The 25,699-nt window shown below is 38.3% G+C and overlaps 1 protein-coding gene and 1 long non-coding RNA gene across 18 annotated transcripts in view; both read left to right on the top strand.

Annotated features, from left to right (window-relative positions):
• ptprk (protein tyrosine phosphatase receptor type K) overlaps positions 1 to 13,751 on the top strand; it is a 128,939-nt gene extending 115,188 nt beyond the window's left edge. For 6 of the 17 annotated variants that reach the window (XM_037750178.1, XM_037750176.1, XM_037750182.1 and 3 more), the window contains 15 exons: positions 560 to 659; positions 882 to 1,027; positions 2,694 to 2,711; positions 3,343 to 3,379; positions 3,484 to 3,581; positions 4,216 to 4,332; positions 4,478 to 4,632; positions 4,764 to 4,899; positions 6,251 to 6,400; positions 7,662 to 7,835; positions 9,223 to 9,354; positions 10,408 to 10,533; positions 10,623 to 10,786; positions 11,872 to 12,007; positions 12,263 to 13,751. In XM_037750178.1, coding sequence (XP_037606106.1) covers positions 560 to 659; positions 882 to 1,027; positions 2,694 to 2,711; positions 3,343 to 3,379; positions 3,484 to 3,581; positions 4,216 to 4,332; positions 4,478 to 4,632; positions 4,764 to 4,899; positions 6,251 to 6,400; positions 7,662 to 7,835; positions 9,223 to 9,354; positions 10,408 to 10,533; positions 10,623 to 10,786; positions 11,872 to 12,007; positions 12,263 to 12,316 — 1,743 coding nt within the window. In that variant the 3' untranslated portion in view covers positions 12,317 to 13,751. The remainder of the gene's footprint in view (positions 1 to 559; positions 660 to 881; positions 1,028 to 2,693; positions 2,712 to 3,342; positions 3,380 to 3,483; positions 3,582 to 4,215; positions 4,333 to 4,477; positions 4,633 to 4,763; positions 4,900 to 6,250; positions 6,401 to 7,661; positions 7,836 to 9,222; positions 9,355 to 10,407; positions 10,534 to 10,622; positions 10,787 to 11,871; positions 12,008 to 12,262) is intronic. The other 11 variants (XM_037750191.1, XM_037750190.1, XM_037750193.1 and 8 more) reach the window with 7 other exon arrangements.
• A 2,869-nt stretch (positions 13,752 to 16,620) lies between these two features.
• The window catches only part of LOC119476736, a 115,103-nt gene continuing 106,024 nt past the window's right edge, over positions 16,621 to 25,699 (top strand). Inside the window, exon 1 of the long non-coding RNA XR_005204096.1 lies at positions 16,621 to 17,278. This is a non-coding gene — a long non-coding RNA (uncharacterized LOC119476736). The remainder of the gene's footprint in view (positions 17,279 to 25,699) is intronic.

Genomic DNA, 25,699 nt, shown 5'->3' with positions numbered 1-25,699 from the left:
ATTTGGTTCCGTGTGGTAACTCCTGTCTGTTTCTCCAAACTGGGGGCGTGCCAACCATCATCTACTGTAGGTAATACACTGACTATGGATAAGTACCTCATACAACCCCACTTCAAAACACCTGAACTATCCGTTTAAGTAAAACCCAGACAAGGATATTTCTGATTCTATATCGGAGGACTTGACAGGGCAATACATTAAGATATCTGAAATGTATTAAACACACATTTTTAATGTAGAGAGCAACAAAAAACTCATAAAGAAAATCAATGATTCTTTATTGGATGTTTTGGCTTTCCATTAAAATGATAAAATGACTATTAGGGTTGAATTGCCTCTTAATTTGAGAGTATTTTCTGCTTTATTGACTAACAGTCAAAGAGCTGCAAACCTTTTTTATTTCCTCTGTTTATGTATCTAATAAGCACTATGTCACCACTCGTATACCCGTGGAATAAAGTCATTCAAGTACTTCTTTCTGCTCAGAGACGTCCAGTAGGAGTGATTATTTTTTAAGATCCAAGACGTGTAATTTCCTTTTGTGTTGTTTTGTCTGTTGTTGGTGATACAGAGCTTCTTCGAGGGCCAGTCGGCCTCCTGGGACGTGGCCAAGAAGGAGCAGAACCGCACCAAGAACCGCTATGGGAACATTATAGCATGTAAGCAAGCAAACTTTATTTATTTATGTTCAGAGCAGAAGTTACAACGTGCTTTACAGGAGGAAGAAAGAGGGGGGTAAGAGACAGAAGAAAAAATACATACAATACATGTCCTAAAATGTCCTAAAACAAAATATTCTCTGTCTTTTCGCTTTCCTCTCTATGTCACTGTCCCTCTCTCTGTTGCTCTCTCCAACACTGTCCTCTTGTGTCTTTCTTTAGATGACCACTCAAGGGTTATTCTCCAGCCCATAGAAGACGACCCCTCCTCCGACTACATCAACGCCAACTACATCGATGTAAGTGGAAACGCATCGAATGCTACTATTGGCTCCCAACGAAACCAACGAAACCACACTCCCTCGCTCGTATGTCAGGCCTCTATACCTTTATTGCGTCTACTAGTCATCCATCGTGCCATTTTACGCATCCAGCCACCCCCGAAAACACATCATTATACATACACGTACATGTGTCATTCTCAAGTGTCAGTTTTGCTGTCTTTCTCCTGTCTCTATCCATGTATTCATGTGTGCATCCATCATTAGTATCCTGATGCAGCCAGTTTAAATTACAGTTTAGTCTAAATGAGTTACATGAACTAAAACGGTAGATTTCTAAGTCATCATTTGGACTTAGTTGGACTACAGAAATTGGACAACCATATAATGCTAAGAGCTACACAAAGAGAAATGTTGTTATTTCTTCATAATCTCTCTTTTAATTAAATAGTTCGACAAGTGTGCCTCCAGGAAGAAATAGTCTGGTACATGACACCCAGTTAAACCACAACTTGTCATTTTTACACTTTAGCATAAAACTTAAGGACCATAAACTTAAAGCCTCTCTTGAAAGTGGTCCAATCTTCTCATCTAACTCTCAGCAAGAAACTGAACAAGAGTATTTCCTTTAAGTCGCTGCATTTAGCCCTCAGTCCGTTCATCTTTTAATCGATGACAGTATATCATAAAACTTACGGAACATTAACTTAAATCCTCTACAGAGCCTTAGTTTTTTCCCCCTAAATACTAGCGTATTGGCAAGAATCTGCCGATATGATACGTATCATGAGATTTGTTTCTTTAATTTTAGGAAAACTCTCATATTATAAAGAACACACCACCATATGTATAAAATCTGAGTTAAAGAAGTTTACTTTTTTATGCAATCGGAACAGTGGGATCTGCATTTGCATTTATCACAGTCCTTGTAACATCCAACAACTACTTTTTGTGCAATCTGAGCTAATGACTTTGCTGATATCAGTAAAAATAAAATATAATAAAAGTGTTTGCAGGATTCTGTAGGTAAACAAATTAAGTAAAAAGTTTAGAAAGCCAGTGAAACAAAAATATATAGAGAGACTAAATGTTGAAACTATGTTTTAACCTACTAAATGTAGTGTCTATTTTTACAGTATAGGTCCATTCATCCATTTTCATCCATTCTATGGTTATCTATCGTTTGTCTGTCCATTCACTCATCACTGCATAACTCCATCTGAACACACACATCTATTCATTCATCTTTGTCCATCCCTACATCTCCACTCTGCTGTCACCTTCACAACCAATCATCTGCATGTTAGTCTCTCACGTTGTACTTTTTTAAAAATGCTAATACTGCTTCTGGCATGTTCTTCGATATCATCATTACCTTCCATTAAAACTATTACATGCATGCTACCATCCACAATAAGCTAGAATTAGGATGAATAGAGTGGACACTATCCAGCTTATCTCTGTTGGTACAACTACAGTTAAGTCAAAAATGAGATGTAAACAACCAGCTGTCTTTTTGCTGTGAGGAGGTCAAACGACATCAGGAAGTGTCCTTTCTATACAGTCTAATTCTAAAGCTTTATATCATGTTTTTTTTTCTGCATGTCCTGTTCAAACTCCCATTATATCAATGCTACTTTTCTTTTTCTGATTGACTCTCTCTGACATTGTTGTGCTTTCTTTCTTTCTTTCTTTCTTTCTTTCTTTCTTTCTTTCTTCCACTCGTTCTTTCTGCCTGTGGCTTGGGCTGTAGATTTGGCTGTACAGGGATGTAAGTATCACTGTGGATTCTTTCATTCACGCCCTTCAAACCTTCACACCTCTACGTCCATTCACACACTCGCCGCTACGTGCATCGAGTCACGTTAATATTTGTATATCTTGAGTTGCTGGGGCGTCTGATGCATGAAGGATTTCACTCCATCCTGCCCTCCCATTGGTCTTCCTTACATCCCACAGTGTGCTGTAAATTTGCTTATGCGTAGTAGCTGTTTTTGTCTTACTGGCATCAGGAAATCCCAATCAGTGGTTGACAACGCTTTTTACACCTGACAGTTGTTATAGAGGTGATAGGCATCAATACAGAGTCATCTGTAGATTTTTGACAGGTCCTCACTTTGAGCATAATTTTGCAGCTTTGTTTTGATGATTCAGACAGATTCAACTCAACCCAAAAATGACAATTACATTAATTATATCGACAATAAAATTCTGCTTTAACTTTACAATAAACGTCTTGGAGATGCTCCGTAATGTTTCTATCGCGACAGGTGAGAGACAAGCTGACAGATTAGTTTTGACAGTTATAATGTTGCACTGTGGAGGTCTCCAACTGTGGTACAAGATTTTTTTTAAACATACACTTTTTTATGGATATTGAGATGTTGTTTTATGGTTTTCAGGGCTACCAGAGACCAAGTCACTACATCGCTACTCAGGGTAAGATAATAGAACAGGATTTTGTAAATAATAATACATTTTCTTCTCACATAGAAATCATCCAAACTAGTACTGAATATGTGTCTTTGTGCATCTGTGTGTAGGTCCTGTTCACGAGACAGTGTATGACTTCTGGAGGATGGTGTGGCAGGAACAGTCAGCCTGCATCGTCATGGTAACCAATCTGGTGGAGGTTGGAAGGGTAAGTTGCTCTTTTCCTCTCGTCTTTTTACTCTATTGTGCAATTCGAATATGCGAGACATTTTTCCCAGCGTTCATACTCGCCCATTGACAATTGGATAGCCAGATAAAAGAAATTACATGTCAGAAATCATGAATCAGGATCATGTAACACTTTGAAATAGCTTTAGTACATACTGTATGCTCATACGTATGCCAATCATCCCAATTTTTCCCGGGGGTTGAGGCACGGAGCAAGCCATTGGAAATAATGGATTCCAGTTTTTATTCCTGAGAGTTAAAAGTAAAATTAAAAGTATTTAACATAAACCCAGTTTGGTTTTGAAATCCTCCCTATTTTTGAGGTCTCTAGGTTGGCAAGTATGCATACTGTATTCCAGAAAGATATTCTGTTGATAGTGTTTGTGGCTGCTAATGGAAAAATGTAGATCAGCTGACTGGAGTAAAACAAATTAGCGACCCTCCTCTGCCGTCCTACTGTTTGATTGGTGAAGTCTGCAATGTTTAGGGCATTATATTATATATTTTTTATATTATGTAAGACGCTATATCTGCCACTTGATCCAGGTCTTTGAACATATTTATTATAATTATTATGCTGTATTTGATCAAATGTTAAATGTTATTTCTAACAGGTTAAGTGCTATAAGTATTGGCCGGATGATGCAGAGGTGTACGGAGATTTCAAGGTGACTTTTGTGGAGGTCGAACCTCTGGCTGAATATGTGGTTCGCACATTTACACTGGAGAGGGTGAGTGATGTATTTTTGTCTCTGTGTTGTTTTGCATTTATTTTGATAAATTTGTAATGCTTGTACCTAAGAGATGTAGAGGATGTGTTTGTCTCTTCTGTGTGAGTTGAAATGTAACCTAAAGATGTCTTTTGTCTTTACTCAGCGTGGTTTCAACGAGGTGCGGGAGGTCAAGCAGTTCCACTTCACAGGCTGGCCTGATCACGGAGTTCCATATCACGCCACGGGACTACTTTCCTTCATCCGCAGAGTTAAAATCTCCAATCCACCCTCTGCTGGGCCGATTGTGGTCCACTGCAGGTATAGAAACACAAGCAGACCTTTATATTCTCTACCTCACATGATTAATATGCACCATAACATCTAAAATATTTGCTTTTCTTTTCTCAATTCTAGACATAATGAATGATTTTCTGTGTCTCTCTCTGCAGTGCTGGAGCAGGGCGTACAGGCTGTTTCATAGTCATTGACATCATGCTGGACATGGCGGAGAGAGAAGGAGTGGTCGACATCTACAACTGTGTGAAGGCTCTTCGCTCTAGGAGGATCAACATGGTACAGACTGAGGTGACTGCATTACCCATCCTCCATCTGCATCCACATCTTAGAATGAACCCTCACTGTAAGACTCTTCAGCCATCAGCATGGAGCAGGCTGAAGTGACCACATGTATCTGCCACCCATTCATTCATTCACATGTCATCTCACTACATAATCACAGCAAATGCATGATTTAATGTAATATATATATTTATCTGTAAGCATATTATCGTGACCGGGATAGAGGTCAAATTGTTATTTATTTAAAGCCACTTTTTTCAAGGATTTTAACAGATGTTACTTTGGCGCCATCCAGTGGTGGGATGATGAATTACACTGTGGCAGACAGCGGTGCATTTGGCATCTTGAATGGAAGCACCTCCATCCCATAATGTTTTAGCGTAGCTTGACGTGATCCTGATTTAATATTAACAATCAGACACATCCAACCCTCTAAACACTTTTTTAATGATGAAATTTAGGGCTACTACCAGTTATTTTCATTGTCAATTAATCTGTCGATTATTTTCTCGATTAATCGATTAGTTGTTTGGTCTATAAAATGTCGGAAAATTATGAAAAATGTGGATTAGTGTTCCCCAAAGCCCAAGAAGACAACATCCTCATATTACTTGTTTTGTCCACAACTCAAAGATATTCAGTTTACTGTCATAGAGGAGTAAAGAAACCAGAAAATATTCACATTTAAGAAGCTGGAATCAGAGAAATTTGACTTTTTTTTCTTAAAAATTTCTTTAAAATGACTCAAACAGATTAATCGATTATCAAAATAGTTGTCGATTAATTTAATAGTTGACAACTAATCGATAAATCGTTGCATCTCTAATGAAATTGCAAACAATATTTATTTCCTATACGTTGTGTCTATGGAGGAAAAAAGAGTTATTTTTATTACGTAGGTACCACAAGCTGTCATGTAATCATTATAATATATTCATAATAAATCAGTGCACATTGTAAAATGTATGAAATATTATTGTGTAGCGGTGTAACTAGAACAGTTTATGTCATCCATCATAACAAAGACATTCGCAGCCATTCACTAAAGCAGCCTTCAATTCACTCTGTGTCTGTTCATTGAATTGAAGCTGCTTGAATGATCCAAAAATACAATTTCCTGCGTGGACTGACTCACAAGTGTCATAAACCGAAACTCGACAGTCATCATCTCATTCATAACTCCCATCTCCCATCAGCCATCACTCACTCACAGTGTCACTTTCATTCGGCATCACAGCTGCTCGTCTTATCCATGTGACAACGTTGTGTTTTATTGTTTGCGAGTGTTTTTGTTATCTAGGAGTGAAAGATGTGTCTGTATGTAATAACGTGCATGTCTTGAATTCTCTGTCTTCAGGAGCAGTATATATTCATCCACGATGCCATCCTAGAGGCGTGTCTATGTGGAGAAACAGCCATACCAGTCTGCGAGTTCAAAGCTGCTTTTTATGAGCTGATCCGCATCGACTCGCAGACCAACTCGTCACATCTGAAGGATGAGTTCCAGGTAAACCTGATTATAATCTGTATCTTCAGCCACTACCTCCAAAATCAATCCTAAAATGCATTTAGGAGCGGAGTTTTTACAACACGAAACAAATATCAAAATGTCAATAGAAGTGTCTCAAGGCAGCGTAATCCACTTCTCAGCTGTTCAGCGTTTTGCAGACAATAAAAGCTTCAACCTCTGAATGATGGTGCAGCATCTAAGCTGTATATTTAGCAACATTTTGGTGAAATGATCAGCTAATGAATCCACTCCCGGCCTTTCTCAAATTCTCAACCCGAAAATCTAACTTTATACTTTTAGCTCCAAGTCAGAAGCAACACTCAGAAACAACTCAAAACAACTATATATTATGTGCAATTTTTACATTTACAATAAAGTTTTTTGTTTACATTCAGTGTTACTCACCAAAACACATCATTGTGTATCCTAGAGACATAACAAGGATACACAAGGATGCGTTTTGAACACATTTCCTTCCTCATGAAACATTTGCAGAGACAATTTTTTTGGTATTTCAAATCCTGCAATGTTTACTTGCTTACAGTCTTCTTCTTAATTGGCTTTACTGGTGAATTTCTGTATTTCTTGGTGCATTACCTACCAACACCAACTGTCGATTAGTGGAATAGCGTGAAAAACAAAAAGGGATGTTCAGTATATCAGTCACCCACTAACCCAAGATTCAAACTAAATTGGGACCCACAACGTTACTAGTGGTTAAAAACTCCACAGGGTACCTTTAATACAGGGGTCCCCAACTTCTTTTGTACCGTGGACCTGTTTAATATTAACAATATTGTGGACCGGCTGACAGGGGGTCGGGTGTGATGACCGGAATACGCATTAAAAGGTGGAGTCAGCGATTCTGGAGAGAGATTGTTGATATTTGAACTCAACACCCAAACGAATAACCCCCTCCAGATCTCACCCACCTTTCTCCATCCATGGCTTCTCCCCTGAGTGGCCATATAGTGTTTTTTCTGTGCACCAGCGGTTTTTTTTTCTTCTGAATGCTCTGACATTTTTGCTCCGAGTGCTTCTAGTTGAAAGCTTCTGAACTTTTCAGAAAGGCACTGCGTTCCCCAGCGCCCTGCCAGCGCTTCTCTGCCATAGAAAAACACTATATGGACACTCAGTCTTACAGAAACATTGTGTACAGCCCACTCTTCCACCTTCTCTTCCCCTCTCTCTCTCCTAGAGACCTTAAAACTCCCTTTATGCACTAACTTATATGTTGTACATCTCTCTCTTTGTCCAGACGTTAAACTCGGTGACTCCTCAGCCTCAGCCTGAAGACTGCAGCATCGCGTTGTTGCCTAGAAACCAAGATAAGAACCGCTTTATGGACGGCCTTCCTCCTGATCGATGCCTTCCCTTCCTCATTACAATAGACGGAGAGAGCAGCAACTACATCAACGCTGCTCTGATGGATGTAAGTGTACAACACGCTACAACATACAATATACAGTTGAGTTATTTTCACAACACATCGAGCAAGAGAAGCAAACTGCAATCACATAATTGCTGGAAATAATGCACACTTTTAAGAGGATGTACATAAATGAAGAGAAACACATGTACATTCAGATATTTATGCACATATTATACAGACAACACACACACACACAGACTCCCCTCCCTGTTTGTGTGAAGCTGTGTTTGTGGTTTTAGCAGCAGAAGGCTAGAGACAAATCCAGGTTCTGAAAAGACCGCTAGCTTCTCTGGCCACCGCCCGATCTTTAACAGCCTCATTGTTGCAGGACGTTGTTTACATTGGCAACAGTTGACAACATGTTGCCCATGTACCATGACTTGAAAAATAAAGTCATTAAATAGGTTGAAATTTAAGGTAAGATGGCAATATCTGGTCATGATCAGCAGGTCTGTTTTCATAGAAATAGACAGAGGGAGAGATAGTAAAGGGGTGGGGGTGCAGTATGTGAGTTTATAATAAAGGTCGAAAGTGTAATATATGCATGGTGTGGAAAGAAACCTGGCTTCTCCAACAAAAGCTGTTGGAGCACAAAAAAAATACTGTTAATTGCTGTAAAAACTTTCCAACTTTTTGAAAGTTTATATTTAAAGTTAAGTCACTTACCTTTTGGCCTTTCTCTAACCAAGCTCTCAGAGGAGTTCCAGGTAACGGGATTTTACTTCAAATCTCCAATACTGGATTTGTTTCATGGCTTCAGTGTCGTTCTGCCACCAGGTTCATGTTTAGCAAAAAGCCATTTACACCCTAAAAAATCCTAAACCTGCCCCCTCATTCCCCCCATCACCTGACCAAAATCATTCACTCCCATGTCACACATCTGGCTGCACATTGTTCATTCAGGATGAGTTGGGCTCAGTTCACTTCAAGTTCAGTCAGTTCATTACGTCAATAAAAACTTGGTCAATTTTCTATTTTGTTTTGGGACTGACAAATTAGAGAAATTTTTTAATGTGAACTTTAACTGAACATGAAGTAAACTGACCCTATTATGGATGTAGATGTAATGTGCGTACAGTGTATTTGAATATGCAACGCATGCTCCTCACCCTCACGTTTGATAGGCCCACTGCATGATCATGTGACCACCTGTGTTGCTTGTTGTCCCACAAATCGTCCCGCTCTGCTCCGCTGTTTGTGTTTTGATGTGTGTGTACAGTATGTATGTATGAAAGAGAGAGAAAGAAGGATGTAATAAGAATAAAGATTTTTGTAACAGAACGGAGAAGTGAAGGATGTGTATGAAAAGCAAAACTTGCTGCTGGATTTTAAAAACAGTTTGTGTATGAAAGACCTGACGTTTATTTCTGTTGTGTGTCTCTTGCAGAGCTACAGACAGCCTGCTGCGTTCATCGTTACCCAGCATCCTTTGCCCAACACTGTCAAAGACTTTTGGCGTCTGGTTTACGACTATGGATGTACCAGTTTGGTGATGCTGAATGAGATCGACTTGGCTCAGGTAATTCACTTTTCTGTTGAACTTATGGTACACAGGATCCGTCCTTTCCACGCTTCCCATTCATTGAGAGCAGCCGTGCAATGCGTTCTAGTAGCGTGGCGGCACAAGTCAAGAGACGGGGCCTCACGCTGGCCGCTCCTCATTTACATAAAGTTGAGGTCTAGGCTACTCTATGCAAATCAGGGGCGTCCGGCGAGACTCACCGCCTCTGGAAACTTCAGAGAAACATTTAAACTAACCGGTGTTGATCTAAAATAAAGACAGATTCAGCAACTGCATGACTTATTTCTCACCTAAAATGTTTTCACATTTCGGTGAAATATTTTCGTAATATAAAAGAAAAAAGTTTCCAAACGAGCCGCCATGTTGGTTCCGGTTTGAAAGCTTGGAGCAGCAGCTCACGAGGGAAAGCATTCATCCAATCAGGTGTCTTGTGTCTAGTGGCAGCCCATCAAACGTCCAAAGCTGGGAAGCGAGGTGTCCAAAAGCGTCCAAAAACGCCCCTGTGGACACGTACCATTAGTATCATAACCACCGCTAAAAGTTAGACTTTTCCCAGCTTTTAATTTAGCCGCACTTCACCGCAGAATCAAACAGCTGCAGGTCGCTGTGGCCCGACATTGCATGGCAGCTCGCTGCAGGTCGACCTTTGCATAAAGCTGTGAAGTGAAAACTCTTGCAGACCACACTGGAATGATTTCTGTAGCCAGCTATATCAAATAAAAAAATCAAATTAAACTCCAGTCTGTGAACAGAGAAGAACCTTAGGGAGATAATCCTGTCTTGCAGCTACAGTAAATTTATACTAAAAGTGTAATATTGGCTTAAAATGCCACCAAAGTCAGCATATATGAAGAGAAATGTACTGTCGACAACGGTAGAAAATTGTCCTTTACTCACAAGGCCTCAAATAAGCATAAACCCTAAAACATATAGGAAAATAATAGTAAGAAAAATGCTTTTAATATTGAATGTATTGCTGTCTCTCTCTGTCTTTGTTAAAGTGCATTGTTGCCTCTACTGTATCTAAATGCTGTGACTGTTTGTGCTCAGGGTTGTCCTCAGTACTGGCCGGAGGAGGGCATGTTGCGTTACGGTCCGGTCCAGGTGGAATGTATGTCCTGCTCCATGGACTGTGATGTGATCAGTAGACTCTTCAGAGTCTGCAATCTCACCAGGGTCAGTACATTTATTTTGTCTTGTTACGTTTATATGGTTTTCTTCAAGCCCAGTTCATCTAAATGTGTGTGTGTTGTTTGATCTCTCAGCCCCAGGAGGGCTACCTGATGGTCCGTCAGTTCCAGTACCTGGGTTGGGCGGGACACCGAGAAGTCCCCGCCTCCAAACGCTCCTTCCTCAAACTGATCCTGCAGGTCGACCAGTGGCAGCGTGAGGGAGAGGAGGGAGAGGGAAGGACCATTGTGCACTGCCTGTGAGTTCACACCAAACATACTCATACACTTTTATTTATTGTTTAGCAAGAGTGTGTTTGTGAAAATCAATCAGTAGCTCTGTATTATATTTCAAATATCTTTATTGAATTTTTTCCACTTTTATGCAAACATTCATACGCAAAACGTACCAAACACTGGACATATAGCATACCGGTACATGCTTACATACCTTCACATTCTATTGCACATATCCACAGACATAACTGTTGTGCTCGCGGGGGAAATAAACAACTAAATAAATAAATGAATACTAATAATCCAGATTAAGTGGATCAGAATAAATAAATAAATATATTTATATATATTAAACAATAATAAAATAAACAAATAAATAAATAACAAAATAATGCAAATAAAACATTTATTTATTACCTTCACATTCTATCACACATATGCACAGACATAATTATTGTGCTTGCAATTTACAACTAAATAAATAAATAATTATAATCCAAATTAAGTGGATCAGAAGAAAAAAAATATATAAAAAATATAAATTAATTAATTATAAATTATAAGAAATTCAAAAAAAAATTATATATATTAAAAGATAATAAAATAAACAAATAGATCAATAAATACTAAATAAATAAATTATATTAATAATAAAATAATGCAAACAATAAATGTATTTCTTTATCAGTTGCTCTGTAAGGAACAAAAGAGCATTCTGTTTACTCAGAGAAAAAAGGGAAGAATTATCAGTCATTTTGTTCAAGTGAAGATGAAAAGAATCAAATGAATGTTAACGTGTTTGTTAAGACCGCATCTAGCAGTGGTCCAATAAGGACTGGTTAGTACCAGTTATCTTGGCACCATTTGGTGATTATTATAGGAAGTGCTAATGACTCATGAAACTCAGTCAGAGAGTGAGAGTGAGAGAGTGACGCTTCTCTTTCAACAGAATGTATTCTTGTCTGATGATGCACAAAACTTTACTGACGAGCAGGATGAGTTGTTCTCTGTGAGCCATGAACACAGTGAGAGGTGGTAAAACTACAACTGTATTATTAAATTGTGCATTTTGTCACCTAACTGTGTATTATTGTCTGTGTGTTTACAGAAACGGAGGTGGGCGTAGTGGCGTTTTCTGTGCCAGCAGCATTGTGTGTGAGATGGCCAAGAGACAGAGTGTGGTTGATGTCTTCCACGCCGTTAAGACCTTGAGGAACAGCAAACCCAACATGGTGGATACTCCGGTGAGTTAGAGATAAAGGAGAGGCAAAGAGAGTAACAGAGGGAGAGAAGAGAGAACCTAAATGTTTGGTTTGTTTTATACAAATACAAGTACCGTCACTTTTTCAAAATTTTGGCATCGACTTAGTACCGAAAGTTTCGGTTCTTGTGACGTCCCTGAATACAACATATCAGACTTTATCAGAGATCGACCCAAAATATGAACATGTGACCCCCCAGATGTTAACTTCAGTGTGTCTGTCTGTGTTTGTCTACAGGAACAGTACCGGTTCTGCTACGACCTGTCGCTGGAGTTCATCGAGTCCTCCTAAACAAAGGAGAGAAGAGGAGGAGGAGGAGGAGGAGTAAGAGGAGGTGAAGAACATCTTTTCACTCCCCGCGTGTTTGATCCTTTGCTTTCGCTTTGGTCCCGACTCCCCTCTGCCGTTCTGTAGCACCCATTTTGCGTCCCTACAAAATGGCGCAAGCGACATCGGCTCCTCTTCCAGTGTTGTAAAGTATCCAAACAAAGGGAAACGTTGAGACTTTGACCAGAAGGAGCTGCTGGGAGTGCAAACAGAGAAAGAGGCGACATGTTTCTCCTTTTACTCCTTCATGCTTATTGTACAGCTTTTTGAGTGCCAGCGGGCCCCTGTATGTTTTGGGCCCCATTTTAAATGTTTATCCTCCCTCTCCCATGGACTTGATGCCTCATGCTGTTTCAGCTGCAGTACTCAATGTGCCCTGTAGATGTCTCCCTTTACCCTCCCCCACTACTCTCGCAAGCTGCAACCACAGCTTTTGAATAACTGCAAGTTTTCAGTGGCCCCACATTCCTGCTCTCATCATGCTAATTTCTGAGTAACTTAACAGTGTTGGGCGTCTCATCAACGGTGATGTTTGAGTATTTGCGTTTGTATAAGAACAAGAAACTTCAAGTTACAGCCTGGCCAAACTCTGTGAATGCTTCTGTTTTCTACTCCATACATCAGCAGCATCTTCACGTTACTTTACCGAGTCAGAACATCATTATGTATATTACTATTATGTAGTACTTCATATCCACTTTGAGCCCATTCTTCATTGGTTACATACAGTCAGATAACAGAATATACAAGACATAGAAAATACCCTTAAATGTCAATGTTTGCTAATTAGATGAAGTAGCGTCTTAGACTGACAATGAAACAAAAACAGGAAGTTTACACGGGGCATATTAGGCATTTCTTTTTTAATTTTTTTTTTTTTTACGATATCATGAAGTGGCAACTTGAATAATGTTACGTGTAGGATTTTTGCTAACGTTCAAAAAAAGTGTGATATGTATCGTTGTTTATGTTTTGATTTGAGTTGATTTGTCTTTTATTGATCTACTGGATAGAAGAAAATTGGATTACTTAAGATTTTTTATTCAACCATGTGACATTAGCATAATCATGTTTGTTTCAGGGCTGGGCCCAATGCACTTTCAATTCAGCCAACACACAAATGGGATGTTTTTTTTATTTCAAAACTCTATAACATGAACAGATTTTGGGTACTCGTAGTAGAAAAGACTGAGAAATAAACGCTCAATCATGAACCGGTGAATCACAGTTTTTCCATTTCTGGTTTGAATGGAATTGGAAGTGAACTGACCCCAGGCCTCGTTTGTTTCGTGCACTGGTGGCCAACGACACTTTTTATTATTATTTTGTAGCTGATGTTTATTCATAAGCCAAAGACTTTGTGTAAATATGTCTATATGGATAAAGCACATTGTTTGTATTTATTGTTTGTTTACTTGCATTGCTTGTAAGAACAATCATTCTTCATTCCATGTTTACCACCAGCGTTTCTTAAACTGTGGCTCAAAACGAGCTGCGAGTCTCCTCTGGAGTAGTGGGCCTCATGCAACAACATTTTTGTATCCTTGTCTTAACTTTCTCTTTATTTCTTACGAGTGTGCCACGTCACATTCAGCAAACGCTTTTAACTTCAGATGACCGTGTAAATGACCTGCGTAAACATGGTGAATGCCACCTGTACGTAAGTGAGCACACGTTCATGAGAATTGTAAACTAGCATAATTATTAACGCCCCAATGACACCATATAAGTCAGCCCCTGGTTACACTTCCTGACGACGTTATTACTGTATATACAGAGACAAATTAACCTTCAGTTAGTGCGTTATTTAAGTCGTTTTGTGGTGTTATACAATAGCATCAATGGTCAACTTAAATGAAGGATATCGTTAGGCTATATGAATACATTTAGAATTAAATTATAATTCAAATTGCAGAGTCAAATATTTTTTTATCGGTTCAAAATGTACCTTAAAGGGAGATTTATCAAGTATTTAATACTCTTATCAACATGGGAGTGGGCAAATATGCTGCTTTATGCAAATGTATGTATATATTTATTATTGGAAATCAATTAACAACACAAAACAATGACAAATATTGTCCAGAAACCCTCAGCCTAAGTTTGGAGAGTTATTTAGCCTCCTTCTTGACAAACTAGTATGACATGATTGGTACCAATGGATTTATTAGGTTTTTGTAGTTTCATATGATGCCAGTATCTAGCTTTAAAACTGAGCCCGCTACAACCTGCGGAAGATCGATTGCGTTAATGCGTTAAAGAAATTAGTGGCATTAAAACGAATTTGCGCTATCACGTTAACTTCACTTAAGAAGTCACTTAAGAACAAATCTTTTCGTACGAATGGTTCTTGCATGAGGCCCGTTGAGAGTATTAGTGTGACTTATAGAGCCCATAAAGGGTCCTGAGGTTAGAGGCTGCGTCTGCTCACTTTGGGTCCATGAAGAACAGTTTAAGAACCCCTGATCGACGCTGTATATTAAAAGCATTAGACGTAGTTTTTCAGTATTTAGGTGGAACTCAGTAGTATTGTCTTGTTTTCACTTAATGAAACTCTCTGTGATGTTACCGTGGTTTATTTGTGTAAAAGCCCATCGCTCTGTTTGTGGTCAGTAGAACATCGGTGCATTTCTATGCACGGAGTATTTTTTGGATAATAAGCTCCTCTTTAACGTCTCAGTAGGGATGAGCTGTTTATCTTCATCCTCACATCCTGCTCACCATTAATCCCTGAACACACACAACAGGCTTAGTGAGTGACACATGCAGGACTGTGAAACAAGAACATTTATTGTGCCTAATCATTTGAATTTCCTTGTTGATAACAAGCATTTGAACAGATGGCGAACCAGGGCTTCGTTCTCATGGACGATCAATGTCTTGAACACCTCCTGGACCATGATTCAATGTGTTTTATTAATCCGAATGAACTCTTTGTGAGGCTTCACCGAATACCAGATGTGTTTCTGAAAAAAAAAAATATTGTAAATAAAAATGTCAAGAGGTTCCACTTGGTTGGAACGAGAGTAGCCCCGGGTCTACTGTTAAGGATGTTATTGTAAATAGGCTATCATGAGTACTCTAAAAGGCTCTAGATGATGGATGCAATGTCAGAACATGAGTTCTGTTGTAGATAAAAAAAAAAGTCAGAGATTGTACTCCTGTAGGACGCAACTTCAAATGTTGAAAGATATTGTTTAAAAAGCATTATAATATCCACTGAATACAGAAGTTTATTCTGCTGGTGGAGCATCAATTTTTTAGTTTATTTCCGCAGATTTCTGGTCTGACCAAAAAGAAGGGAGAGAAAAATTCAGAGGCCATATACATTAATATAGTCAGTTTACCGAAACTGATGGCCATCTCTATATAGCATGCAGAGAGAGAAAAGACTGACGACCTTCTTAACTACACACTTGAGGGAAAAACTAAGGAGCAAATCCAGTTAAGATGCCCATAAATCCTCCTTAATAAATCTGAAGTAATGGCCCTGAAGAGTAGTGAATGAAGCAGGTGTCTGGATGAGAGGCCAGTCTGAGTATAGAATTGATATTCATGGTTCATAATTATTCTTGTCTGTAATGTTTGGCTTCTTTGCTGTAATAAAGACCACTTCTTTAATTAAAACCTGTGTGTGTGGCGTGTTGTCTGTACAATTAAAAGAATTGAAAACCTGATGATATTCAATGCTCCTACACACCTGTAACCCCCCACCACCACCACCACCACCAATATTAACCCATGATTACATTTGACTCCAGTTACAGTCCACACACTACATACGACCACATCATCTCTTTTATCCATCATCCTCTTTCAAAACATCATCTTTTTATCCATCACCTTATTAAACACCATCCTTTTATCCACCATTCTTTTACTTCTATCTATTTACCTATTTATATTTATTTTACTTTATTTTATCATATTCTTTTTAATCTTGCCTTAATTTGATTTGCACCTTGACTGACAGCCAGCCACCCTCACCCCACTCAAGCAGCCCACACTGTACATAGTCACATGATATTGATCTTGCCCAGTTATGTTGGCTTTTTAAAAAAAAAAAAAAAAATTAGGGTTAGGGTTAGGGTTAGGGGTTAGGGTTAGGGTTAGGGTTAGGGTGGGTTAGGGTTAGGGTTAAAATTTATTTTTCATTAATTTATTTATTTTATCCAGGTTTTTTTTGTTGTTTTTCTCTCCATTTTGTTTTATCCATATTTCATTTTATTTTATTTTTTTACAAGAAAAAAAAAAATAGAAAAAAACCCCCCAAATAAACCAAAACCTCCTCAACTGGCCCGGCATGGGCCTTGCTGCCTCAGCACCAACTGGTCTCCTCCTCCTCCATCTCCTCTCTCCTCCCTCCAATGATTGCCTATGGATAGAAAAGGGCAAAAGCCCTGAGCTATTAACACCAGAGTTCGTATCGTAACGTAAATTCGTGAGCCTGGTGTTGATAGCTCAGGGCTTTTGCCCTTTTCTATATATATACATATACATATATTTTTTCTTTTCTTTTTATTTATTTTTTTCTTTTTATTTTTCTTCCTTTTCCTCATACCTCATATCCACAAATAAACAAATAAACAAATAAACACCAGAGTTTCAGCTCTTTGCTTCTAGATATACTATTTGGTCTCGCCCACTGATTGGCCCGTTGCTATGCCTCGCCCCCAGAACGGCCACTGTCCAATCATACGTTAGCAACTGTAACTAGGCAACGCAGGTCAAGGTCAGCCTTGTGAAAGGAACCAGCAAGTCCACAACAGATATCATCAAAGTTTAGAGAGTGTCATAGTATTTTCGCTTTTCTGAAGACAAAAACACAAGAGGAGCGATGTTGAATATGGATTAAACAGTGTGGAAGACGTTACTTACAGCTGAATCCATCAAAGATCAACAAAAACTCCTTTGGTGTGCTCCAAGGTAAGATGCTAACAACGTTAGCTAGTTTAGCATGTTAGCAAACACAGACAGTTGAATATTAGCTAACTATTGTGAGATTCAGTCTATAATGCAATATCCTGACGTGCTTTTTAACAAATAGAAAAGTGGAATAATTTAGTTTTATATTAGATAATGATAGCAAGAGGGAGTCATAACTGAACATTAACTTACCTTAAAGGCCCCATATCGTGCTCATTTTCAGGTTCATAGTTGTATTTTGTGTTTCTACTAGAACATGTTTACATACTGTAATGTTAAAAAAAAACCTTTATTTTCCTCATACTGTCTGTCTAAATATACCTTTATTTACCCTCTGTCTGAAAAGCTCCGTTTTAGTACATTTCAATGGAATTGCAACAGAATTGCAACGGAATTGCGTTGCTAGGCAACAGTTTGGGTCCATTTTTAATTCCTGTAAGCTGATGTTATTTACATACACTGCAACAGGAAATAAACTGTGGCACATTTAGAATGTTTACGTTTAAAACCGTCTAATGGTCTAAATATTGTATATTTGTGACATCACAAATGGACAGAATCCTAACAGCTTGTTTCAAACGCACAATTTCTGAATACGGGCTGTGTGTATTTCTCCGTATATTGAGCGTTTTGAATATCTCTTTTGAATATCTCTCACTGATATCATTGAAAAGGCCATATTGACATGGCGGGTGCCAAAACTTGACAGGCCTAGCAACAGTAACCACGGGGGAGGAGCTTAGTCAGTAGGAAAAGCACAGGTGTTACTAATGAAATTAAGGGTACAAATAATCCAAATCACATATTTTTTTAATTTTATTTTTAGTACATACTGCAGCTGCCCTTACAGAGTACGTGCTGTTTCCTGCAGTATACGTACATACAATTGGGAAACACTATTTCTACATATAGACTGTATATAAGAAGTCAACGTAGTCACTGTGACGTCACCCACTGGTTTTTGGACTGCCATTTTGCCAAAAATGTTACAATTAACTTTCATGAATTGAAAACTCACCGTGAAAGGGTTAAAGTTGTAAGACGAAAACACAGACAACGCTGTGGTAGCGACCTGTCAATCACAAGGCAGCCACGTCCTAAAGCATCCCCTGCTTTATGGTTTATTTGACTCTAAATGGGACCATAATTTACTAAATGAACATCGTGCTGTATTGAAGAAGACTTGAAACTAGCGATTGAGACCATAAACTCATGTTTACAATGTTAACTGAGGTAATAAATCAAGTGAGAAGTAGGGTCATTTTCTCATAGACTTCTATACAACCAGAGGAGTCGACCCCTGCTGGCTATTAGAAAGAATGCAAGTTTAAGGCACTTCAGCATTGGCTTCACTTCTCCAACCGGAGGTTGCCAACTGCTTCTTCGTAACATTGTGTGTTGAACTTTGACCCTCTTGCTCATATATCCACTGCGCAGAGGACTGTGGGTCAGATTAGCCAGAAAAGCATGCTGCAAAATGTGACCGTATGTAGTAGGACATCCTGGTATTTAATCTTTTTCTGTCATACTAAATAGTATGGTTATTCGAATGCACAGTGAGTATCCCAGTAAGCCAGCATGCACAATATCGGGATCCTAAAACTTTGCAGGAACACCAAGCAGACCAGAGGGACATCATGTGCAGTAGTTAACTGCTCTATCATCAACTAATTAGATCACTTAATGTATTTAAATCATCACAGTTGTAACTGAGAGCCAATATTGTTGTAAGACACTTCATGTGGATTGCCCCCCAGCAAGCGTCTTTCCATTTATTATTATATAGACCCGCAGAGAGTTACTCCAGAGGATGGATAACACTTTATTGGGTTTTAGTAATTCCCCATAAATAGCCCTGCCTTTGAGCTAAAATCCCACATGACTTGTCTACTTTGTGGCACAGCTGCGTCACTGAACCCTTTCCAAACTCCCAGTACTTACAGAGGAAAAAAGAGCTCTAACACGACCATGCTGTTTTCTTCAAAAAGTTTAATTTGCATAATTATTTACAACAGATGGTTGATAGCAGTACTTAGAAGAGGCAAAATATACTGAGCCACGTTGATAAAGCAGGAAAATAATAAAATGATATAAATTGTTGAAACCATTTCAAAACCTTGAATTTTTAAAAAAAGAGAGTTTACAATTCATTTTATAGGTAAACAAATCTAGAAATGAAAATATTCAGCTTAAATTAATCTTACAAACACAAACTGATCTGTAGAATGCTGTAATACTGAACAGCAATGAAACACTAAATAATACATTCATTTTCACTATCCTGCATGCTATCTGAAGATCTTATAAAATAATGTTGACAAAGGAACGTTAAACAACAAAAACATGGTCAAGAGCGGAAAATAGTTCCATTTAAATTAGGCATATATTATATATTTATATATGTATATTTCTGTACAAATACTGAATATTTGGCATTATATTTATCCTCATTATTGATATATCTAACAATTCAAAATAGTTTTAAGCTAACCACAAACCTTTTATGCTATCAAATTTTTCTCATGTCACATTGCAAAACCCATAAGAGGCCTTCTGTATTTTCTACCCACAGCCACGACACAAGACATTTCTCCACCAAAGGCAAACAAAACTGTGACTTCTCTCTCCCCTCATAAAACATTAAAACATAAAATAAAACAGCACAGATATAGAAACATGTCTCCTCCCAGTTATACAGTAGCACACAATTCAAAAAAATATGCACATGTAGATTATGCCTGTAGATTCTGGTTGTGATCGTGTGACCAAGAATTGGTGCAGCGACGAGCAGTGTTGTAAAACAGTATAACTGTCCTTCAGAGGAAATGTAGACACTGAGGTCACAAGTAAAAATAACAACAATAAATCATAAAATCAACCTAAATAACATAAGAGGACTTACAGAAATCAACTACGTACATCTTGAGAAAATGTTAACTCTACATTGCCTTAAAAAGTTCTCATTTATGCAAAACATTCACCTGTTTATAGGAATAATTTGACATTTTGGGAAATACGCTTATTTGCTTTCTTGGAGAGATGAAAATATGGATACCACTTTCATGTCTGTATGATAAATATGAAGCTACAGCCAGGAGACATTAGTTTAGCTTAGCAAAAAAACTGGAAACAGGGGGAAACAGCTAGCCTAGTCACAAAATCTGCCTACCAGCATCTCTAAATGGCCCTAATTGACACTTTATTTCTTGTTTGTTTATTCCATACAAAAATAAATGTGTAAAAATGACAATTCATGTTTTATTTGCTGGTCTGTTTCATTATATAGTGGACTAGCTAGTCACTGTGTCTACTTAAGAAATAGACCAGTATATAACCCCTGTAAAAAACACAACTTGTCGTTTTTACACTTTGTTTTTTGTAAAGATTAAACAAACATATCTAACCTGGTAATGACTGGGGTGTTTTTTGGTGGATTTTGTTACCTCTGGACAGACCCAGACTAGCTGTTTCCACGTTTTCTGTCTTTATGCCAAGCTAAGCTAGCTTGCTTTTGGTTGTAGCTTCATATTTAGCGGAAAGATATGAGAGTGGTATCGATCTACTTATCTACCTCTTGCTAAGACCACAAATGCACGTATTTACTAAAACGTTAAACAGTTTCTTTAAGCAGCGACAACCACTTAAACAGTACTGTAACAGCCCTCGTGTTTAGGTTTATCAGGAGTCTAAAGATCAGGATGAAAAGCCAAACTAAATATCTCAATTAGGCTTATTGCTTGAGGAGCAGATACACTCTCATACAGCCCAGTATTAATAATGCAAGCATGACATCAAAATAATGGTCCATAATTACTCACTTGACTGCTGTCTGGCTTCTGACAACAGGCAAAACTCTGATCTAAAAGTCACATGATTTATGAGAAGAGAGAGCAAGCAATAGAAAGACATCTTTGCAGTGCAACTGTATCAGAAACAAGGAGAAAAGCTTTCAATGAAAATCTAATGGAGTCTGTAAAGACATCCTCAAGATGCGTATAAGGGGAACTTTTATCTTGAGGGTATAATATGACACTGCTGTTGTTATGTGTGTGCATTTGATGCTTTTGGTGTGTGCTGATTGTCAGAATAAATAAACAAAATAAAAGCAAATTTAGGAAAAGTACAAGGAGAGAAGTTGGTTGATTCAGCACCGATGCAGACTTCTCTGAGGTCTATCTTCAGGACAACTACTAAATGATGTTAGCCTAAAATATGGTGCTGTGAACTGTTTTGTACAAAGCATAAAGCAGTGTAGAGTATTACTGAAAGTTAGCTGATATTTCTTTACACTACATCAGCATAAAGTGATCATGTATGTATAGGAGTTGAGTACTGGATGACAATGACAGCACACGTTTTTTGCTCCTGTAGTGTAAAAGCACGATAGACGGCGTTGCTTTCAGTGCTCTGTAAAATGAAAGGTGATCTGCACCGGGGGCCTGCAAGCTCTGCCGCCCCACAGAAGTACCGCTGCATAGTACACAGGCATGACAAAGTGTTCCTGTGGAGATTACAACTACTCCTCCTACTAATATACCATGTTTGCTAAAAACACTTAACCGTGAGGTAAATAGCTGTAAGGTGATCGCCCGCCCGTCATTGTATGAAAACACTATTGCACTTTTTGGCTGGTCAAGTTTCGTCAGTCTCCAGATTCTGTAGATGTACATGCCAGAAAGGCAAAAAAACAAGATTACAATATCACAGCTAGGAGGAAAAATAGATCATTTAAAGAAATGATTTGCTAAAATGGATGTGACGTGCACTCTGAGATGTTGCGTTTACGCCGTCATATCCGCTCCCAGATATTCTACAATTCACTTTGTTTTTAAAGGGCCAGTGTGTAGCATTTCATGGGATCTATTAGCAGAAATGAAATATAATATTAATAACTATGTTTTCATTAGTGTATAATAACCTGAAACTAAGAATCGTTGTGTTTTCGTTAACTTAGAATGAGCCCTTCATATCTACATAGAGTGCTACAGGAATAAGTCCTGAAACCAGAGTTATTATTTTAGCACTTCCGGTTCCCTCGTCTCTAAGTCAGTGGGTTTTTTGAATGGGTTTTTAGTTAGATGCCTGAAATAAGGTCTATGGTTATCACAAACTGAAGAGATTTTAACGTTCTACGACATAAAATACATCAGTAAATATCACACTTGTGAATTTTGAAGCCTTTATGTGTCTTAAAAAAGGCGGTTGCTAATAAGTGGCTAAATGAGACTACTAAACGTTGTCACTCCGACTCGTCCGCCTTTACAGCCTCGTTGTGTATACTCACGCTCATGTGACCGTGGTGTAGTTCGTTTACAGCCTAACGTTAGCTTTTTACTTCTGCCGATTGCATTCCCGCTTCAAAAACCATAAAAGTGGTGTTCATTTGTGGAGATTATCTTGCTGAACAAAACGTGTAAATTTCATAAACATTTGTTTGCCACAGAGCTTATTTTCTGAAATAATCCCCAAACCCAATGGAAAAATCCCATTGGCTTTTTGTTGAGGGAACTCGGGGCGATGCTAACTTCCTGGTTGGCCTACAAAAATACGTCATCCCTGGAGCACTCTATAGGGAGCGGGTTCTCTTCATGGAGTCCGCCATATTGTTCCGCCATGTTTCTACAGTAGCCCAGAACGGACAAACCAAACACTGGCTCTAGCGAGAGCTTTTTGAGAAACTGCGGTAACGTTAGCTGCACAGTGTAAAACCCTGGTACGGCGTTACCACGGTTTTGCACTCGGCGGCTCATGTTACGGCACTCTTAGAAAGGGAGGAGGGAGCGAAGGGATTCTCAAATGGTTGTAATCTGCAACCACACCACTAGATGCCACCAAATCCTACACACTGTACCTTTAATGGAGCTGTATCCTTTGTCATAATAACACATTAATCCAATTTTAAAAATCTAACTGCATGATAGTGAATCGTAGCAGAACATCTACGTGATCTGAACCAAATATTTAAAAAAATAAAAATAAGTTATCAAATCCTCCTTTGAAATCCTCTAGTCTGTATTGTGCTGTTGTTTATTACAGTAGGACATTGTGATAAGTCAAATATAAATGTAAATTTTCTGCAGCCCGACCCAGCCCAGTTTCCAGCCCTTTGTAACGGTGTCACGGACAAACCTGCACTCTAAGAGGTGTTGAAATCCTTTCACATAATCTCAACCCAAAAACATTCACTCACAGAGTCCTATGAGAATCAAACTGTAAGGCACCTGAGGATTTGTCATGTACATAATCGCCAAACTCCTAAGCCCCTCATAGCACGGTGGGTGAAAACATGTGACACAGACGCAAAAAGAAAAAATGTCTAGCGTTTTGTCAGAGATGCCATGCTAAGAGTATACAACAACGACATCAAAATGATACTATGATTATAGAATAGCCCTGCTTGATACCACAAAAACACGTCACTGTGTGTATTTCACGTCACACATACTGTAATAGTGTACACTCGCACTCGCAGCAGCTGGTGTCCCTGTGACTTGTGAGGACATCTTAGTGTCTGATATCAGTCTTACTGACAGGTGATTGGTGCAAAAACAGCCAAAGTGACATCATTTTTTTTCATTCTAGCCAGTGACGGTGAGGTTCCTGCTAATCCTTGTCACTCTGCCGTGCCCTTTTTACGCCCTACCACTTGGTTTCAGCCAGGCTTTAAGACAAGTTGACCAAGCAGGAAAGGTCATTGTTGATGTGCTAAACCAACCTCATTACCAACTACCAACACTTTATAGATTATACTTCAAGCTACCCGCAACACAAAACCTTGAAACTACAAAAAGCTCTGTTTGAAAAGTTTTTTTTTTTCTTTTAAAGGAAAGCCTGTATTGATGATAACGAGTACCAGATCATCAAGTACTACACATGATGGAATCACAGTATGCAGTCTGTGGGAAGTAGACTTGATTTGCATGACTTTCAGTCAGGTGGAAGAGCAGTTGGATTGTTAAAGTAGCCCATCAACTGTTGTCAGAAATCAGAGAAGCTGTTATTAGTCTTAGACTCAGGGAGGAACCGGTGGAATAAATGAGGACTTTAATATTTTAAACATTATTCTCCATCTATATCCAAAAAATGAGTGAAGATGCTGATATTTATAGACTTACAAGGGAGATGGAAGATAGCACGAGGTGTGTTCTTGTCCAAAATCTGTTGAGTTTAATAGACTATCACAGTGCTTCCACTTTACTGTATATCAGTGTTTAATAAAGCCAGCCATGAATTACTCCTCTTAACCATGTTTAGCTGGATTAGATTTACTTATATATAAAAATCTGTCTTCTCTCAGCGTTCCACATAAATAAATAGTATCCCCTTTTAAAATTGCACACAATAGACATTATTTATTAATAAATAATTAAGTAATAAACTCCCTCCTGGTTAGAGGTTTGGTGAGAAGATTTCTCCCCTAAAAGTGTGACCAAGCAGGCCAAGAGAAAAAGCACAGGATGTGTTACTTCCTGTGAAAGATCTGCTGGAGAATAGATTATAAATTAGTAAAGAAAAGAAACTTAACACACTATAAAGTGTCCAATTTTGGTGCCACTATGCACCAAATTGTAAAAGGAAAAAGTGTGCATCCTCTTAACAAATTTCTGAAAGGACAGAAATAGACTGAAGTACTGAAACAGAACATATTTAAGCACTGCGATTCGTAGAAGATGAATTGCCGGGCCTGTTCTTCAGATTGAATTTGGAGAGGAAAAGGCTTAATACGCCGAGATGACTTCAAATAATTTAGTTTCCTGTCTAAAGAGGGTAATTAAATGGAATCAGCCACGATCAGTTGGATCCTTTTCCCCTGAATATAAATGGTGTGTTAATGCTGGAGATAAAGCCCCGTAATGGAAGAAGATACTAAGTAAATTAGAGAATTCATTGAACTTTAAAGTAAGCCCTTGCCATCATAACAGTTTCTGTAATTATATAATTCACTTGATTTTTCAAGCAAAGTCTTCTTCCCTTCAATTACTAGTCCTTTAGTGTATACATGGGCACAGTATATATACAGTAAAGACATGTAAATAAACTAAACTATTTGACTAGAATTTGGTTAGAAAAATGTGGAAGCTGGAACAACAAGACATCCAGTCTTGTAAATATATTTATTGGTGCATATAAATCTAAACGTATCAGGAAAAGTCAATTCTTTTATCGGTATTTTAACTGTTTAATATTTTTTAATCAACTTATTGTATTATTTCTTGGAAATGAATGAATTAATCCTACTAGGAGTCTATTTTTTTTACATGCATTGAAACAAGAAAATATTTTCTGAGAGATTACACCTCCGTACTTCCTGTGAAAAACCTGAAATCATTGTGAAATGATGTATTGCCCTTGGTGACCTGGCATGTTGTCACTATTATTTTTTTGTGCCCTATAATCTTAAAACCAATCAAATGAATTAGA

The sequence above is a fragment of the Sebastes umbrosus genome, chromosome 18 (genome assembly GCF_015220745.1).
Source record: "Sebastes umbrosus isolate fSebUmb1 chromosome 18, fSebUmb1.pri, whole genome shotgun sequence".
Lineage (NCBI taxonomy): Eukaryota > Metazoa > Chordata > Actinopteri > Perciformes > Sebastidae > Sebastes > Sebastes umbrosus.
This window is presented reverse-complemented; position numbering and strand designations above follow the sequence as displayed.